General features: G+C 28.5%; 1 protein-coding gene across 1 annotated transcript; it reads right to left on the reverse strand.

Annotated features, from left to right (window-relative positions):
* Window positions 1–1,181: 1,181 nt before the first annotated feature.
* LOC145194833 (cilia- and flagella-associated protein 57-like) lies at window positions 1,182–19,220 on the reverse strand. The gene is made up of 19 exons (XM_080072524.2): window positions 18,634–19,220; window positions 13,872–14,146; window positions 13,671–13,756; window positions 13,196–13,437; window positions 12,936–13,078; window positions 9,812–9,977; window positions 9,500–9,613; window positions 9,140–9,352; window positions 8,882–9,055; window positions 8,614–8,753; window positions 6,888–7,110; window positions 6,278–6,491; window positions 4,234–4,430; window positions 3,834–3,992; window positions 3,562–3,705; window positions 2,920–3,036; window positions 2,623–2,754; window positions 2,170–2,313; window positions 1,182–1,680 (listed from the first exon to the last, which is right to left on the reverse strand). The coding sequence occupies exons 1-19, from the start codon at window positions 19,099–19,101 to the stop codon at window positions 1,384–1,386; spliced, it is 3,648 nt and encodes a 1,215-aa protein (XP_079928650.2). The 5' UTR covers window positions 19,102–19,220; the 3' UTR covers window positions 1,182–1,383.
* Between the last annotated feature and the right edge of the window lie 1,991 nt (window positions 19,221–21,211).

Below are 21,211 nucleotides of genomic sequence, written 5' to 3' on the forward strand. Positions count from 1 at the left end.
AAATCAATAGCTTCACGCACTGTTGCAAAATTTGATTTCGGTCGCATTCGCTCCCTCACAATAATTTCCCTGCCTCGTCTACCACGTTGCTCATCTACTGCTGTTTTCCAAATTCTTCCGTTGCGGCCAACATACTCTTCTCCAAATGGATCATGTTCTACTATATCTGAAACTTCGTTTTGATTGTTATCTTCCAAAACGTTATCTTCTAATTCACTTCCCGAAGATTCATTTTCCAAATCAAAATTTGCCATACGTTCAAATATATTTTCATTCATTATATTTTTCTAATTGAGTACTAAATATATGAAATAAATATATACAATCCATAAAATTTGTTTTATGTATAATAAAAAAATTTCTGAGCCTAAATCATAATTCATTACAGTGTATTTCATTAAATAACTAGTCTAAAGTACATAACTCAGAATATAACTTTCATAGTTTTGGCTGCATCAGCCAAGGGCGGTTTCAATGAAAGTATTATGTTTGGGATGGGGGGGGGGGGGCGGGGGCGGGCAGGCTGTTACCCAGCAGTAGAGTGATCAGCGTTATATGCCATTAAAAACATAATATAAAGTTAGGAAAAGTCAAAGAAGCTCAGGCTCATTAGGTTTGGTCAAACCTCATAACTTTGAAAAATAAATTTGAAATGGCTGCATCAGCCAGAGGGCGGAGTTTAAGGGTTAACGGATATCAATATACACTTATCCAGGGAAAAAGACTTTTGTGGGAAGATTTCAATTGAAAGCAAGCGAATAACAAAATGAGCCATGATTATTACCAAAATTTATCTAAAAACTGCATTTCATACCTTAAGTCTATTAACCTATACAGCTGGACGATGTGTCGATTAATTCTATCTGGTGGTGTTAGATATGGTACCAGAGCAACTGAAAAGACCTTACAAATAACAGATGCGCGCGAAAACTATTTTCTCAAGATCAGTATCAAATATCTTGATAATCTACACAAATTACAGTATTTTCATACAACATAGATTCAGGGGTGCAAGCTTCACCTTGATTACAGCAGAGTGGCACTCGTAGTCCTGAAACTTATGCCCGCAAGCTGCTGCACTTGTAGCACTAAAAGTGATGTCATTATTTTTAGCGCTACGAGAGGTTATTATTTTATTACATATTTTAGGTGCTATTTCTAAAAAAAATCTATTTAGAATAACAAAATTACACTTTTATCTTCAAGAAGTAGTGTAACTTTAAATAATCGGATAACAACATTAAAAGAGTTAGTTAAATATCGAGATTTACGGAACAGACTCACTTTATCAATATTTATAAAGTTTTTCAAAACAATTTAAATTAACAATAATAAAAAAATAAAGTTTATATTTATTATGGTAAATTTATAATAAGCAAAAAACTAAATAAACAACTGATGTAAGGGTGGCAGACGACCCCCCGAATGTGGTCGGTCAGCAATTTTTGTTTCAAGGTCAATAATCTGAGAGCGTAATTTGCGTATTTCCTGCTTTTGAAGTTCAACAAGCTTTTGCGCTTCAACCTCAGGTGCAGCAATGTTTGCATTTATGGAAGTAGTTTGAACATTTTGATGCTTTCGAAGCATCTTTAAAGAGGCCTCGAGTCCCTGTATTTCCTTTTTAGCTACCATCAAATCATGTCGAAGATCATTGATTTCATTAATAAGGGTTGAATTTTCCTGTTAAAAAACAGAAGACATCATTTTTTTAAATTCGTAAATTTAACCATCATTTTTTTTTTTACATACGTGGCTCCTAAACATGGAAGATAATTTCACTTATAAGCTTTTTTTTCCTGAGGCCAGCAAAATTGCAAAAGTGTCTTATAACCACAATATTTGTTACCTTTTGCGAAAAAAACTTCGATTGAAATTGATATGACAAAATACGCTCAGTACCTAACCTATACATATATATCTCTTAACCAACTACTTTATAAAATCTCGTTCCTTGCAACGAATTAGTTTATAAGTGCGGTCGTGTTAGTTACTGTATTATAGTATAATAACTAGCACAATTATTCTCATAAACCATACCAAGCTTAAAGAAAAGTTTCAGTTGAAACAGTTTACTGCCAAAAGTGTTACAACTTAAATAGTTCAATCATCATGTACGGAACCTAGAAACTGTATGTAAAAATGCTCATAAATGAAGTTTAAGAACCTTACTTGTATTATTCGAACGTTTTCAGTTCGATGAATCTCTGAATCCTTTTCCAGCTTCTTGCGCAGAGAGGCGATGCTCTTTTCTAAGTGTTCACGCTGACGAGCATATTCCTTATGAATATCCACATCGATGTTAGTATTCTCAGGCTGCATTACAAAAAATAATGCAAATTGAACAACTTTTATGCTTAACACTAGAAGCCCTAAGGTGGACTTAGCCGAAGCCAAAACATTAACGTTGAAAAATTGATATATTATAGCATATTTTGATATTATTTACTGAAAAATGAATAAACTACATAACACATTAAGAGATGCGCGTTAAGTTGCGATTAAGTTGGATCGATCAATCTACTTTAGGGTTAAATATAAACCGAGGAGACTGAAAAACGGCTTGATTTCATCTTGAAAGAAACAAACGCTAACGATATATGATCATATAACAAATAAACCAACCGTTTCGTTGCCAACATACTTTGCATATAATTCCTTAACGAGTTCTTTAAGTTTTTTTGAATCTTGAAGGAAACCAGACACTTTATACAAATCTGATTTGAAACGCTTTATGACACCTTGAGCATCCTGAACCTTTTGTTAAAAAGAGTGTAAAACAGAGAAGTTTTATTTTTTAAAAAAAAAGAGAAACAAATTTTCTAATTAAAATCCGGGTTTTTTTTTCTGAAGACTGATAAAATCAATCAAGTATTTTTACAGAAGTATAGTAACTTTAATGTAAATTATTTGATAAAATACCGCGTGCCGCTCTTGATAGAGATCTTTATCTGAAACTTTAATCTTCAGCCGTAATTCAGCTAAATTGAGTTCTAGACCAGTATTTTGCTTATGGAACCGCTCAAGTTCGTTCTCCATCTAAAATTCAAGTTAAAAATTGAGGGAAATAAAATGAGAGTTTTAGTAATGCATGAACATTAATAAGCCTTTAAATTGTTTTAAGTCTCAAGCTATTTGAAGGATGTTTATAAGTTTAATCTCAATGAATTGTCTTAAACCATATTACACTAACTCACTTTTTGTAGTTTTAACTTAGTACTTGAAATGAGGGCACCAAATCATAATCTAGTTTGACCATAAGAAAACTATGTTGCTTCACCAATTATAGAGAGTTTTTAAGCACCGTGAATCATTTACACATTAAAACCATACGTAAAACCGTTGTTTTCTCTAATGAAAGTTTTTCGAATTGTGGTTCTATATGGTTTAAGACAATCCATATCTGAATTGCTGTTTTTATAAACCTTTTCAGCCCGAAAATTGGAAACTAAAATGAATTTATCAGTCATTTTTAACAACTACAGACCTAAAAGTAACTTAAAAACCATTCAAGCAGTTTGCAATTTGTTAACTTATCACATGATTAAAATCAATAGAAAAAACCTCTTGTATTTGTTCTTTCAGAGCTTTGACATCATTCTCTCGAGGCTCAATCTGCTTCTTCAGCTCTTTAATCTTATAATCAAGAACGAACTTGAATTTTTCAAGCTCTTGGTTCTTTTTTTTCAGGTCGTAAATTCTTTTTTCCTGTGGAAAATTTTTTCTCTGTTCAGTAAAAAGCATTTATAAATTATATCTTAAACAAACAGGCCACAACTACAAAACAGCTACGAATTAAAGACTTTTTTTTTCCATCAAAAGAAGTGAACTGTTACTTTATCTTGAATAGTTTCATCTCTTTCTTGAATTTCTTTTTTGAGACCGTAAATATCTTTTTCTAAAGACTGTATAGTTGTTTGTAGTTTTCCTTCTTCGCCATGCAAACGTTGAATTTCTGTCTTGTTCTCTTCGATCTCCTTTTGAAGACTTGTGAACTGAACACAAAAATTGTTATAGAATAATATTGCTAAATTTAACACACACAAGAATGTTTTTTTTTTAGCATATTTCATTTTTACTTATAGATATTAGCTCAAACTATTCATCAAAATTAATTATAATATAAAAAATTATAATATAAAAAATCAATTATTATATAAATTATTATATAATAGTTTATTTTATAGCAAGTTATGTAATAAATTATTATATAATAAACTATAATAGCCTTTATACCTTTCTTTTCATAAGGCCTGTTTCCCCTTTTAACCTGAGATTAGCTTCCTTTTCATCTCGAAGTTTTTTTTCAAATTTGTTGTTGATGTCAAGAATCTCGTTATCTGCATCTTCTTCTATTTGTTTCTTTGTTTCCTCATACTCAAGAAGATGTTGGGCAGATTCTTCAGTTAGATGATCCAAAAGAGAATTCTTTTCTATTATAAAAGTTGTGATGATCAGAAAAAAAAAATATAAACAGAATCAATGTTGATTCTGTTTTTAGATTTTTAAAAAAACTCTCTGAGAAATACAATTGTTTTATTTTTCCTAGAAAATAAACCTAATGCTCCAAGATCTCTTCACCTATATGGTCCTGATTACAAGTGCCCTTTCATTATGTGCTTTAATTATGCACTTTAAGGAAGCTTTGAATTCATGAGGATTTATTAGAAACAAAAAAAAAAAACAAAAAACAGATGAAGTATCAAATATAACAGCACTAAAAGCTTTTTAATTAGAAATTATGAATAATAAGAGAAGTCAAGCATTGAATTTAATCTTCAATGTCTGACCTTTCTTACTGTATGTCAATTTTAAGGCATAACTTACATCTTAAAGCATATAAAATTTAACGAGTGCAGGAATTGAAGGAGACTGACTGCATTCACAAATAGAATTTCACAACATTTATGCTTCAGCATTTAATCATTTTGACAACAATTTATTTTAGTAATGAAGCAGTTTGAACAGTCATATAATTAAACAAAACTGTTGGTACTGCTTAGTGGAATACCCAAAATAGAAACATAAACAGCCACTTCACAGCCCTAAGTTTATTGTGTGGCCTGTGATGTCTGCCAAGAGAATAATTGGCTCCTAACTTCTTTGAAGATTGTAGAGGTCAACCATTAACTGTGAATACAAAGGGATAAGAAATGTCTGGTTGTATAGGACTAAAAAAAATTAGATGAGATCAAGAGGTTGCTTGCATCCAGCAGATACATTTGACTATGTCTGATATAAATTTACCAAAAGAAGAGTAAAAGTACTCTGTGAATACTTCTCTCAAGATATTATGTTAAGATTTACAAATCATATTCTGATATGCCTATTTAGGATCAAGACATCTCATTTTACATGTGAAATTTGCAATAGAACTCTTAAAGGTAAATTGATCAATGGTACTATTTCTTAGCAGAGTTTATGGCAGAATTTTAACCAGTTAAAACAGTTTTAAAAAGTTAGAATAAGGAAAATTATTGCAACTTCCAATGTTTTAGGAAATGATATTTATACTTAGTTAAAATATTTCACATTATCAACTAAAACTCTGTGCTAATTAAAATATTGCACACTATTAAAAAAGCAAAACATGAATTTCACATATCTCTTGATGGACCCTCCCAAATGTTAAACTGGCACCAAGTGCACCTTGTCCAACTATCATTTATCCAAAAATTTTTTCATCAATTGCCCCAATACCACACTGCCCTGATTTTCTTGTTCCTATCTCTCTGAAAAGGAATGAACCATCTTCTGGATCAGCACATTGGGAGGAAAGGGAGACGCTCCAGATTCAGATTAAATTTTTATGAACTGTAAAAATTTCAAGTTTTCATAAACTTCAAAATTTTCATTGTTTATTTAGTTTTATTGAGCGTTTGTTTTTATTTTAATCATTTAGCATGTTTAAAAACTCTTAGGAATTCACCAATATTTTCTATTTCATAATATTAACATGTTTTTTAATAATGTTCTTATTTTAATATTTAAAACTTTATTTAAAACAATTTTTTTTCTCTAATAATTCAAATCAGTCATTTTCCGTAGGCAACTTTTTTTTTATATGCAGAATTTTGAAAAATGTCTGGTTTCCTTCAAAGATTTAGACAGGAATTGATATTAGTTCTGTGTAATCCTTATTATTGTACTTTAGATAATCTATTTCAATCAAATTCATGCCATTAAATAACGACCAAAAAATAACTGATTGTAAACAAAAAATAACTGGTTATAAAAATTTTAATCACAAAAAAAGAAAAAAGTACACAACAATGAACACCTTGGAGTTTCTTTTCATAAAACTCTGTTAGTTCTTGAAGGGCTTTTTCCCTGGACTCTTCCATCTGTTTACGCAGCTTTTCAAATTCTTCTTGAATGCGCTGATTTTTAATCTGCAACTGCTGATACTTCTCATATTCAGACATTAACTTCTTGTTGTTCACTGTCTCAATGTCTTCAAGCTGCATATTATGATGCCCAACAAGATCAGCAAGCTAAAAAGTATGCCAGGAAACTCAGCATTTATATTGATAAAGTTGGAAACAATAAGCAAATAAAATTTGAGAAAAAATTTTAGGTGATTACAATGTGTATAAAGAATCTGTGATAACATAAAAAAAAACAAACAAAAAACAAAAAAAAAACAAATACTAAAAAAAGCATCTGTATACACATTAAATTATACACAGTAATATACAAGCAAAATTGTTATAAGGTACAAACTATTCATTAATTTATGCTTTTATTTTTAAAAGCATAAATTAAGAAATTTTTACTTATGGATAAAAACAAGCAGAGATAACAGAAGAGATAAAGACAAGTAGATATAACAGAAGAGATTAATAGACATGATTATAAATATCTATGCTACTCTTCATAGGTTTACACACTTCTTCTTGCTGTTTTTCAATTTCTTTTTCCCTGTCAGTTTTAAGAATCTGGTTCTTTGTTTTTAACAGCTCAATCTCTTGAACAAATTTTTCTGTCAGCTGCTTGATTGTTTCATTGTAATTCATGTCTTTGAGACGAAGCTGGTATTCATTTTCCATTTTAAGTTCTTCCACTCGTGTCCTTAACTCTAGCATTGTAGCGTTTTTTTCTTCTAAATCTGACCTATATAAGTAAAAAATTGCATGAAACGGTATCAAAGTATAAATCCTACTTATTATACTTGAAATCAACTTATGAAAATTTGATTAAAAGATAAAATAAATTCATAAAAGGGAGTGTAAGTTAACATTTAATTAGGGATTTGCAAGCAGCTCTATTTTATCAATAAGCACTGGTTAGAGAATTAGAATAAAATTTTCATACCAAATAAAAATAATGAAACAGGATTTGATCAAGTTCAAAATGATAATAATAATGATAAAGCCTGCATTGATACAACTATATTGAAAATTATATTGTCTATAAATCAACTTATAAGAAAACTTTGATAATGAAATTTAATAATTAATTTTTTTTTCTATACTTAAACAAATGAATTTTATGATCATTTTTCTCCAAAATTATTTCCTGCAGCACAAATGGACAAACTTTTGCTTATTAATTACAAAAATGACATTTATTAGATATTGAAATATTGAAAAAGGTCACGCACAAACCACTTTTGTGTGTGTGTATATTTATATATATATACATATACACACACACACACACACACAACAAAGATAACACCCCACAGAGTTCATTCAGTTCAATAACATAATTGTGAATAATTGACTTCCTTTTGTATTTGATGAACCTATATAATGTTGCATATATGTGACTCTAAAGTTTGTGTTTAATTTTGTATCTGCTTACTATGACCTCAAAAAATGGGCAAAAAAGCCATTAAATAAAATTTTTAAAATCATTTTGTTTTTTTTATTAAATCACCTTGAAAGTAAGATTTTATCTTTGTCTTATTGATCTTATCTTGATTGAAAGCTCATCAGATTATGATACAAGAAAACAAGGTTCTATAAAAGTCATCACCCTACTCTATATATTCTAAAATTTATTGGAAAATGACTTTACAACTGGTAAAAATTGCAACAACTTAATGAGAAAAAAAATGTAGCTAGAAAAGGATATATATATATATATATATATATATATATATATATATATATATATATATATATATATATATATATATATATATATATATATATATATATATATATATATATATACTATATATATAAAAGAAAATGTGTAAAAAATGTAAATAAAAAAAAAACATACATAGAAAATATGTTAAAGAAAATAATAAATTACATAAATTATATGAAAGAAAATATATAAATTATATATATGTATAAAATCAATATAATTATTAAAAAATAATAAAAAATGTATAAAAATTGTTTTATTATATAAATTATGTAAATAATAAATCATATAAATTATAAATTATATAAAAGAAAAAATATAAAAGAAATATATAAATTATAATTACAGTCCTCTCTAATGTCTACTACAATTGGGTTGGAAAAAACAAACTTTTAAAAAGTTTTATTGTGTTTCTGAATCACAAAAATCAAAAGTCAAATGATCAAAAAAGTTTCCAAATCTTGACTTTGTGACAATATTATATATTGTATATTATTTAAATTTGTCTTATTATACCTTGTAATAAGAATTTCTTCAGCATAAGGAACATCACTTTCATGCTTGCCAGAACCATCTTTGTCAACAATCTTATGAATGAATAAACATGCATCCTCACTAACTGTGATTAAGTACTGATCATCATATGATATTTTCATCTAAATTATTTTTAATAACTTTCATTAAATTCATTTTGTTTTTAATAATATTTGATTCAAGATTCAGTTTAAGACCAAGTTTTATAAAATTAGCAAAAGCATATACAGGTAAATTTATATTATATTACTTTAGAGATGGTCCCTGCATGGACTTCACTGTCTTGCCATTGGCCAGGTAATGTTAAAGGAAATTTGAATGAACGAATAACACCACTAGCAGTACCAGCAAACAACATTCTTCCAGAATGAGATAATACAACTTGTGACAGGATTACCTTGCCAGCTGGTATATCTCGCAGTATCTGAATTTCAAATAAATATATATTGGAATTGGAAAAATTTAGCTTAAATAAATTTAAATGCAAAACAAAGTTTGATCTAAAAACCTGTCCATCACAGATCTCCTTTATAGAATGATCAGATCCAACTGCATAAATGGTTCGAGAATCTGGTGATATAGTCAAACAAGTATAACTGCATGATTTTAAAACATTTTCACCTTCTCGTTTAAACAGTAATACATTCCATTCGTAGATAGCACCATCCATTCCGCAGGATACTAGCTTACTATCATCAATACTCCAACGCAAACAATGTATCTGTAGAAAAAAAAAATCATATCAAAATTATTAAAACCATGATCACCAGTAAGTATAAAATTACTAATGTAAAAACATACTAACACCATGACCATGACCTTAATTGGTCACCATCATTATTGAAATTAAATAATAAATATTGTCCACCTTTCCATTATGACCTTTAAAATTCCCAATGTTTTCAAATGTCAGCGAAGAATAAAGCTGGATAACATTTCCATGAACAGCAGCAAACAGATGCCCACCATTGCTGAAAGAGCACTACAAAAAACATAATTTAAATTTAACTATTTAAGAAAAAAATTGTAAAAAATATAGCATTGTGAAAAGTAAGATATCACTTTAGACCATAAATATAAATAAATATAAAAATAAAATATAACATAAATATAAAAGAGGTTTCATTTAGACAAGCAAACTATTGTTTAAAAAAAAGACAAAAAACTAAATAGAAATGACCTCTCTGCATCCACGTATCATAAATTCTTTTACAGTACGAATGTCATCTATCAGAAGATTCATTAACCTTAACTTATCACTAAATCCTGCTAAAATAAAAAGACCTGTGGGATGCAAGGCAATGCTCATGACATCATCTTCAAATTCCTTGTACAAATCAAGTGAGCTAAAGTTAAAAATTTATTTTTGATATACTATCCATTATGAAAAGTAGCATATAATATAACCATTAAATTTTATATTTTGAATGAATAGCTACAGTCCCATTTTTAAGAAACTTGACATTTTATTATTTGAGACCCACAAAAAAGAGTCAACTTGAAAGTCTCTAAAAAATTGCACAAAAATCTTGACATAAAAATTTTTAAAAGAAAAAAAAATGTAAAAAAATACAAAATGTTAATTAGGAATAATATAAATAAAAGTTTTCAAAAAATTTTTTAAAAAAAAACAATTACAAAGATTTTTATCATAAAACCATATGAAATTTGCTCTTTATAAATTTTGTTAAGATTACATACAGTATCTTTGGAGCAAAATAGATTTTATCCAATTCATTTTATCATAAACTTCTCTTTTAACTATGATTCATTTCTCTTACAATTCGTAACAAACTTTTACTTTTTTCTTGTTCTTGATACAAAGTGTGTTTTCCTAATCCATTATGCCTAAAACAAACAGAAAATAGCTGTTGCTCCACAAAAATTTTGCTTCTGTGATCAGAATAGCGATATCTTAAAACTCCTCTACAAGTACAAATCTCTAGAATATTCTACAACTGTCCAGTAGTAGTCATACTAGTATAAAAGTACACATGACTCAAACCAATATTTAGGTTTATGTTATTGCTGAGTAAAGTCATTGGAGATTTTAAAATGGTGTCAATACTGATGGGCCTTCCAGCTGATTTCACAAAATTTCCTTATTTCTTTTGCCTCTGGGATAACGTGACACTAAGGCTCACTATCAAAGGACTGGCCAAAATGGACCAAATTCTCTGTGGGGAAGAGCAATATTAAGTGGGAGCCATTCATAGAATCTCAGAAGATGTAGATGTCACTACTGCACATCAAGTTAGATCTCATTATGCAATTTGTCACTTCTATTGCCAAGGAGTCAACAGCTTTCAAGTTCTTCCAAGATCTTTTTCCAATCTTTGTTGGACTGCAGATCAAAAAAATCATAGAATGTGATAAATTTGCCAAGCTACTGAACAGGACAGAGAAAATAGCTTGACATATTTTTGTTGCATTTGTTGATGGCTTCTTGAATAATCACAAGGTTGAGAACTATGTGCAGTTAGTTCAGAATCTCCTAAAGAATTATGATAAAATGGGATGCAAAATATCTCTCTAAGTCTATATCCTTGATGCTCATCTTAAACAATTCATTAAGAATATGAGAGCTTACTCAGAGGAGCAAAGCCAGTGTTTTCATCAAGATATATTGGGCTTACCAAGGACAGTATAACAAAAACATGAGGGGAGATTACACTTGGGGGTTCTTTAAGAAAGCAATTTGCAGTACACTTGCAAATCTAGAAAACTCATTCCTTTCTGAGCCCTTTAATGCAAACAAATATATAACAGTTTCCTTCTTTTATCACAATAAATGCAACATTTTCTTGGGCTGTTGTCATAAAATCAGAGTTTGTGCTGAATGTTGTTGTTGTTTGATGGACTGAAGACATAAGTAATTGAAATATAACACTTGGAAGCCAGGAACAGAAATTGCATTACATAGTGTTATCAATGATTTTATGTAACTTATTAGCTTAAAGAGATGTAAATTATGTGGCAGAGATCTAATACTTAATTCACTCTGACTAAGTCAACTTTTTTATTTACTAGGCAGCATTTTTTTGTTCCTTACACAAGATGTAACAGAGGTTTCAAGCAATTATTTTAAAAAAGCAGTTTGAAACCATTATGAACAAAAAAAAAGAAAGAAAGAAAGCTAATGAATAAATTAACGTAAAATAATTAAAGTAAAATGTTAACAAATTAGACAAAAATTTATTAAAAATTGAGCTACAGAATAAAAAAACTAAAAACACAAAATAAAAATTGGTATTACAATGTTTAAATACTGATATGTCAAAGCATATTTTTCATTTAAAAAACCCCCTTTTATTTAAAAACTTTTTTTTATAAGTCTGTGCATACGCGCTGATAAATTGTTTATAGTTTTAACAGAAATTTGTCAATTGTATCTTTTAAAATCTTTTCAGCCCAGCTTTCTGTCAAATACTTTATGGAGATCAATACTTTATAGAGATCAATACTTTATGGAGATCAATACTTTATGGAGATCAATACTTTATGGATATCAAATCATGTTGTTCAAAACCTTTTTTGCTTTTTGTGCTAAATAACTCCCTGTTCTAAATAATTTAAAGCAATCCTTTAAATAATTGGAAAATGAATCCAGCTGGATTCATTATCCAATTATCTCAAGGATTGTTGAATTATAGCTTGTTTTTTCATTGCGCATTTTTGTTTTCATTGTTCATTTAATTGTGCATTTTTTTCATTGTGTAATGTTAGAACTGCTTTTTGACCCTAGTTTCACAAACTTTCAATACATAAGTAAATTGTATTCAACATGTAATATTTAGGCATAAAAAACAACAAAAACAATTAAACCTTATGTTTTAAATTAGATTAATGAGTTAGAAAATAACAATAAAGTGGAGATAACACCCAGTGCTCACATTGATGATTTCATATATTTTTAAATTTTATTAATTTAAACTATTTGTTACATAAAGTACAAGCTTATTTCTTGGAAAACCCTAACTGTTTTAAGCTTCTTTAATGGATGAGCTAGAAATTTTTTTTTTCTGCAATAACTATAAGTTTTATGAAAATAATTTCTTGTGTAAATTTATTGCAAAAAAGTTGTAATTACTTTTTAATGAATTACTTAAAAGAAGTGTTGAATTCCTCAAGTTTATTATTTTGAATCATTTTTATATGAATTCAATTTTTAAAAAGGATATTAATAGATATGTAAGAAATAAAAAATTACAATGTATAATATAAACATATACAATATGTAAATTACGATAAATAGTATGTATACATATGTTTATATATATATATATATAAATAAATATATATACTTATTCTCAAAATTCCATATTCTTATGCTTTTATCCATTCCACATGTAGCAATAAGCGGTTTTCTAATACAAACATCCATCCCAGTAATTTGTGCTTGATGAAATGAATGTGATAAGAGCTCAAACTCTAATGTTTCAGCTTGCTATACATTTTAAAGAAAGTAAAAATCTAGAAAACATCATTCAATTTTTATAATAATGCAGCATTATCTTATAATTGGCTACATATTTGTAGCTACTTTTATATACATTTGACTCACCTTTCCCAAATCAGTAGAAGATAAAGCAATTGTATAAAGTTGGTTTTTATGAGAACTTGCTAATAGAGTTTCCTCAGATGGACTTAATGCAATGCAACATATAACATGATTATTTGTTTGGTTTAAATCTAGATTTGGTTGGTTAGGAGGTATTTTTATTTCTTTTGTTTTCTTAAAATGCTCCTTTTCATCTGAGCTCTCAAATACATGAACTAATCCCAAACCAGCAGAACAAATAAATCCTAAATAAATTTTTTAATAAATAAAGTTTCTTTTTACAGTATTAAAGAAAGTTTCTTAGAGATTAGTTACCTTGTAATTATCATAATTTTTTAATTTTTTTTTTTTTGTAGAAGAGTTCTTAAGATCTTCATTTTACAAATTAACTTCAAATTTCTATTTGAATTGAAGTTTAATTATTTTTTAACCTTAAAATAGAACATTAATGAGTTCTTAAAATTGACAACAGCTGTACCTTTGGAATATGCAAGTATACAGTTTATAGACAATTCTCCTCCTCTTCTGTCTGCTTCTAATGAAGTGCTGTTGTCTAAGCTTCGGCTAAAAACATTTAAAACATTTGAAATAAATTTTTTTTGAGCATTATTGCTTTTAAAAAGTTGATAAAAGTTTTAAAAGAAACAAAACTTAAATAACAGCAAGTTAAAATTTTTACCCTAAGTTGGTTTTAGAAGAAGCTGAAGCAGTATCAGCATTTAAAACAACAAATTCACCCTTTAGTTCACCATTTTCAAAGAGTAAGATTTTTCCAGATTCTGTTCCTACTAAAAGTCGCTCTTGGTTCAACCATGCTTGACAAATATAGTTACAACTGGTATCTGATTTTTGATTTCCAAATTGTTTCAAATTATTTTCAAGATAACATAAGAGTTTAAATACACATTGACCTGTCACGCAAATTTGATTATTGTCTTGGGGATTGAAAGTTACCTTTAAATATAATTTAATATCTTTCAAAATCTAGCAACTAGTATTTATGAAAAATCTATAAAATAATTAAAAACAAAAACTTAATTTATATGAACTTTAAAACCTATGATTTAAAATAACTGCTCAGTATATACAAATATTTCAACAACGACAAGAAGCCATTATTTAAAAAAATATTTATGGATTATCATGATCAATTAATGTCAAATAATAAGAATTAGTGATTAAATTTATTGAGCATTTAAAAACTAATGAAAATTTAAGAGTTCTCAATCAAAACACAAAAAATTGAAATAATTCCTAGATTATTAAATTTTGGTTGAGTGCTATAAATATACTCATAAATAATTCTAATTTAAGATCAATTTTTTTTAAAAACATTCTAAAATTTTAATTTTATTAAGAAACTGCATGAGAAAGGTGATCAGGTTCGCAAATTGAATGGAAGCCTGGTAAATATAATGCTTCCCCTATTTTCTGACAAGAACTCTTTTGCTTATATTTTAATTAAACTGATAATTTAAATTTTAAAAATCTTATTAGGAAGTTGTTTTTTTTTCAATGACTTTTTTGCATATAAAAAGGAAAATTTTTAGGTTTGGAAAATTAATACAGGTTGCATAGAAAATACAGGGTGCATAGACACTCAGAAAAAAGTTTGACTTTTTATAAAATCTACTGCTCTAAAATAATGCTAAAATGGAAAGTTGTATTAATAAAATATATTTATCCTTTAGCAAGACAATATGTCCTCCTTTGGCAGCAATCATTGCCTCCAGCCAAGTTCCTTGAGCAAAGTTTCTTGATGTAGGACTCTTTCATTTTTGACTACTAAATTTTTTAAACTTCTCTAGCAAAAATTTTGCCTTTGAAACTATATTCTCTTGACTCATTTTATCAAATTTCCATGAAACTTTAAAAAAATTGAACTTATAAAAAACCTAAAACTTGAACCAAAATCTAATTAAATCCCTCTGAAAATATTTTTTTTTGAGTGGCCCTGGATTCAAGTACACATGAGTTAGAACCAAAAAATTTTAAATAACTATATTTGTAAAAAAATCTATTATTTTACTTCTGGGAACTATATACTACATTCTAAATAATATACTAAACTGTAAATTAAGTATGTAAAGTAATAAAGAAATGGGGGACTTTTTTATTTAGCATAATATTGATTTAAATTCAGCAACTTTGCTGTGCATAAAAATATACCATTTGGACTTTTTTAAAAAATGCTAAAATTTTTAAAAATGAATCCCAGACATCAAAAGTAGTGTGAATCCTGTCATAGGAGAAGCTAGTTATGACTTGCACAAACAAGCAGACTACTTTTATGCCCTTTTTGCTGGGAGTGGAATTCAGAGGTTGAGGATGGGACAACTTTTAAGTCTGTTAATTTAACTTCCATTTTGTAATCTAGAACTGCAACCTTGTTGAACTGCTAAAACCTGAAGGCATCACCTGATTAAGTCAACAATCAAGCAAATGCTTAAAAAGGGCCATAACTTGATTGATGCTTATAAATCTTAATATTACTTACATCACTTTGATGTAAGAGATGATAAACATCTTAATATTTGTTTACTATTGCAAAAGGGCTAGACTGCTAGTGATCATATATGATTTCTGAAAAATGTTTTGACAGAACATCTTAATCATTTAGGGTAGTTAACAAAGTACAGTGGACCCTGAAAGCAAGGATATTTTTCAAATATATTTTGAATTTAGAAAACTTTTTGGTGGAAGTTGGAAATAAAGACTATTAGATGTGTAAAATATAAAAAAAAAAATTAAAATATTTAGATCAATTTGAGGCCTGATTCCTTTTTTTTATCCTTGGGTATCTAGTACTCAAAACACTTATCTGAACAAATGTACCATTAAAATAAGTTGACATGGTAAAATTATATAAATATGTTTTAATAACACATAAATGTAATTCTAATCCAGTGCTCTATGTTTTTATCAAAATTTTTCACGCTGGCTCACAATTTTTTTCCTACCTACTGCAACCTTTAAACAAAAATACAGATTGTTCTATTATGATTATTTAAGTGTTGCTTACAACGTTTTTGTTGAAATGTTGCAGTTGAGTCAGTAGTGCAAAGAGTCTGATTAGTAAGTAAACCCAAAAATATATTGGCACGTATGTAAGCAATCTTTTAACAATAACATCTAAAAAAAATGGTCACATCATAACTTGATAAAAATATAGCAAGTTTCTTAATTATCAAAACAAATTTTTTTAGGAATTCAAATAGCTAATTGCTGCACAAAGTTAAAATGAAGCCAGACCTTTGGATAACTTGTGCAAGGTATATCTGAATGAATGTTAGCAAGTACTTGTCTTCCTTTTAGGTATTTTTTTAATGTCAACCTTGGCAAAAATTATTCGAAAAAGTTCTAATAAAGTAGTTCTAATAAAGTAAAATATTTGCAGAACTCCTACAACGGATTCTTCTGTTGTTTTTCTTTAAGAAATTTTTATTCAGACATATAAAACTAATGTACAAATTTAGTACATTATTAATTTTATGTTAGTTATAGAATAAATTATGTTTTGGTTTAAATACTTTGAGAATAGTTTTTGTGCATTTGGAAGTATTACGATTTTATTAAATTAAATAAAGGATTCATTTGTATATTTTTCAGATTTAAATATTTTGACTGTAAAAGGAATTTTCATTATTCTACTTGATTGTTTGACAACAAAAAAATATTAAATAGTTTTTTTTTTTTGGTGCAATCATATCATGCAATACAGTTGTCTTTTTCAAAAGTATTTTTTGTTTTCTGCTTGTAAAAATATTAATCTCAATATGTACAACATAAAATAAATATCAAATTATCATAAAAAGTAATATGATATTTTGAATGATAAATTGATACAAAAGGTAACCCAATAACTGCTCAACATTTAATTATGGGCACATTCATTATTGATGAAATTATTGATATAAGGTAGTTGTTCATAAGCTCTCCCTTTTTTATTCTAATCAACTAGTTTATAAAAAGATTACAAAGGATATATACAAAGAATACATACAAAGGATACATATAAAGGATACATATAAAGGATAGCTGTGAATGTAAATTACTAATTAGTGAAAGGACAATTTACAAAATACAGTAAAAAGAAAGTGATAATTTCTAATTTTAGATAATAAGTGTTATTATGTATTAAGAAAAATAAATCCCATCAATAAAAAAAATGGAATCCCCACCTAAGGCATGACAAAATCATTAAGAGAATTATAACTATGTCTTTGTTACATTTTAAGTGTAAGCCTTTAGATATCAAACAACTGATTGAAAGGAACAAGAAATGTTTAATTAAAAAAACTGAAGTTATTATTTTTATCAGAGATCAATAAAGAGCTAGGCAATTTAGGATTGGAGTACCAGATTTAAGATATTCTGAATCTTTTAAAAAGCATGCCAGTAAAAGCTCTAGATTAAAATGGGTCTCAGGTATGAGTACATAATTTTAATTCTAAAGACTGCTCCCACTACTAAACTTGACAAGCCCTTTTTTTAAATCTTCTTTCAGAATCTCTACAAAAACCAAGCGAGGCTAGAGAATCAACTAAACAAATTAAAAGGAACCCCAATGATACTCCCTGTTGATGGTAAAATTGCCCAACAGTTTACCATAGGAAGAAAAATAACAAGGGACAGAATAACAAGTATAATTTGTTATACTGTCCCTTAAAAATGTTTCTAAGATACATAGATTCACATTCTCTATTCAAAAAGCTTTTGGTTAATGTAGGGATTGACCCTTCTACTTTTGATTCAGGATGCATATTGATCTTTAAGATACTTCAGCATACAAGTAAAAAATGAAGTGGCTGCAACTTCCATCTATTATGTGAAATCTCATGAGCTAAAGAGTTCAAACAGTTTGTTGGTAATCTCTAACTTGTGAATGATGCTGAAAAGAACTGGTGATAGAGAGAAAAAGAAAAAGTGGAGGCAAAGACTGCCAGCTAAGAAGAGAGAGAGAGTAGTAGCAAAGTAGATTGTGGTATAACAAGGCAAACTAGGGAACTCTTCAAAACAAAAAAAAAAAAAAAAAAACGAAAAAGAAAGATAACAAGCCTAACAACAAAAACTTATTATAATAGCTAAAACTATGATGGAAGAGAGTTGTACAATTTATACTGTAGTGCAAATTAATCAATATTTAATTGCTCTTTAATGCTCATTACTTTCACCAATTTTCATCAATTCTTTAACATTTGGAGTGTTAATGCTCTATTATATATATATATATATATATATATATATATATATATATATATATATATATATATATATATATATATATATATATATATATATATATATATATATATATATATATATATATATATATATATATACATAATGATATTATAATAATATAACTTAATAGCATTATATACAAAATATGTAATGCTATCAAATTATATTACTATAGAAATTCATTTTAAAGTTTATACCTGATAGACTACTGCACTTTGATGATTGGAAACTTTGTATGAAGCTAGTAGTTTGGCTTTCTCCCAAGCCCAATAGAGTAGCATTAGATCAGGGCGCCCACCTTGTACAACCAGATATTTTGAATCAGGTGAAAAGGCAAGAGAAACAAACTCAGCAGATATACAATCAGGAGAAGAAAGGACTTTCCTCTTTTTTAAAGAATGCAAATCATATACAGATACCATAGGTTTTTCATTTTTTTCTGCTATAGCAACATATCTTTTGTTAGGGCTAACTGCAATAGCAGTCATACCAATGTTTCCCTCTGTACCTGGAATAAACCTTTGAGTTCTTTGATCAATGTTATACAAAATACAATTACATCCTGCAGGATAAATGATGTTATGTTCATCAATATACAAAATATTGTTTGATACACCTGGTCTTAAACCGAAGGCATATCTCGGAGTTGCTAACGCAAGAGACATGATTTAAGCTAAATTAAAATAATTTAGGTTGATTTTTTTATTTTATAAGTTACACATGAAAGCTGTTCTTTTAATTGCCGGACCAAACAAAGTGTTAAGTTGCCATGGCTTTTTACGTTGCCTTAGGGTAGTTTAAGTGCATGAGCTTTATAGAAAACGCTTGAATGGACTTAGATAAAGAGCCTATGTACAATGCGTTTTTAAGTAACGCAAAAAGTAAGTAGACAATATCTAAAACATTTTATCAAAGAATATATACAACAAAATTTCATAATTATTAGCACTCTTGGAGGTTTTATTTTATATGTTCAATAATACCTCCATCAAATAGCATAACCCATTCAGATCGATAAAGAACGTCGGTCACAGACGCCAATAATTCATCCTGTGATACTTCAGATAAGACCTCTAAAATTCTTCTCATAAGTTTATTAATGTTTTGGACACTGCCTCTTCAATAAACTCTTGATTTAATCACACCCCAGAATTAAAAATCTAAGGGATTAAGATCTGGTAATCTGGCAGGCCAATTAAAATTAAATCCACGACCAATCTCATTGATCGTAGCAATCACATGTTCATGGAAGTGCTCTTCCAGCACTTCTCTTGCAGATTAGGAATAATGAGGAGGTGCACCATCGTGCTGAAAGACTGTTGAGGATAATTTACGTTTTTCACGCAATTGTGGCAGAACGTGAGTCTCTAGCATGTCTGTATAATTTTCTCCTGTTACAGTATCCTTAAAGAAAAATGGTTGTAAAGAAAATGAGGCTGTAAAGCCCATCCAAACACAAATTTTTTCTGCATGGAGCATCTTTGGTAATGTTTTAGAAGGTTTTTCGTTACCCCAAATGACACAATTGTGTCTGTGAACATGACCGTCCATGTAAAAATATCCCTCATCGTTCCAAAGGATTTTCGATAAGAGATGCTAATTTTCAAGAATTTTTTTTGAGAAATTGACACGTGATATCTTGTCAGCTGCTGTTATGGCATATGTTAAACGCAATTTGTAAGGATATTGATGCAAATGATGTCGCAGCGCAGTGTAAACATTTAGTTTGCATATTCTAATTACTCTTGAAATTTCAGATGTTGTTGCAACACCACAAGGATCATGGCATTGAAGTTCTTTCAAAGCATTGAACACACTGCCACTTCGTTAATCGATGGACGTCCCGATTTCGGAGCGTCGTTAACAGACCCATTTATTGCAAATTTGTTAACTAATCCAGTAATTAAGGGAACTGAGAATGAATTCTTATTTAATCTATGATTTTTTAAAATTGCCTGAGAGCTGCAGTTGCACATTTTTTATTTTCATAAAGCAGTTGTATTATCTCAATGCGCATTGCTGAATCCTATTACAATTAAATAGGTAGAGACAAAAAATATTTTTTCTAAAAAATAAATAAACCTCCATATATGCGCTATATATTTATTTATGAAAAAATGTGTCAAAATTCCATTGGTCAAAAATATAGTTCTATGGTTTTTTTCGTTACTTAATAAACGCACTGTATTTCATTAAAAAAATATTGTTTTTAGCGAGTTAAAGATAACTTACTTTGTGATATAGAAATAATCTATGATATTTATCTAAACCCTATGATACCTCCATTGAAAGCAATAAAGAAAAGCAAATAAACTATTTGTCTCATTGTAAAAAACTAAACCTTTCAATTGCAGGCTGCAAGAAAAAAGAGAAGACAGTTTGGGTTAACTGTACACATGCACTTTGTTACTACGATTGAAAAATTGCCTCTGTTAAAGTGCTGAAAAATTTTATTCTTAACAAAAATTCTATTCTTAGCATCCCTATAAGAAATACAGCAAGAAAATGCTTTGAATTCCAAAGATAGATTTACTGAATATTCTTCTTAGCTTATTGTTTCACTTCCAGGAAAGATGAGTTCTTTAACTACAGTCGTCTAAGTTAAAAACCATGCTACTTACAAGCGTGTGTAGTAGGGGAGAGTTGTACCGAATGGACCTTGTATCGAATGGACCTTGTATTGAATTTTCAAAAACAAGAACTTAAAGACCAGTTAGATGTATTTTAGTCATCACAAATAATTTACCTTTACAAAAAATCTCTTCAGTATGTCTG

The sequence above is a fragment of the Hydra viridissima genome, unplaced genomic scaffold (assembly GCF_058129835.1).
Source record: "Hydra viridissima isolate aposymbiotic clone 2 unplaced genomic scaffold, HvirCarnegie_v1 scaffold_13, whole genome shotgun sequence".
NCBI classification, from domain to species: domain Eukaryota; kingdom Metazoa; phylum Cnidaria; class Hydrozoa; order Anthoathecata; family Hydridae; genus Hydra; species Hydra viridissima.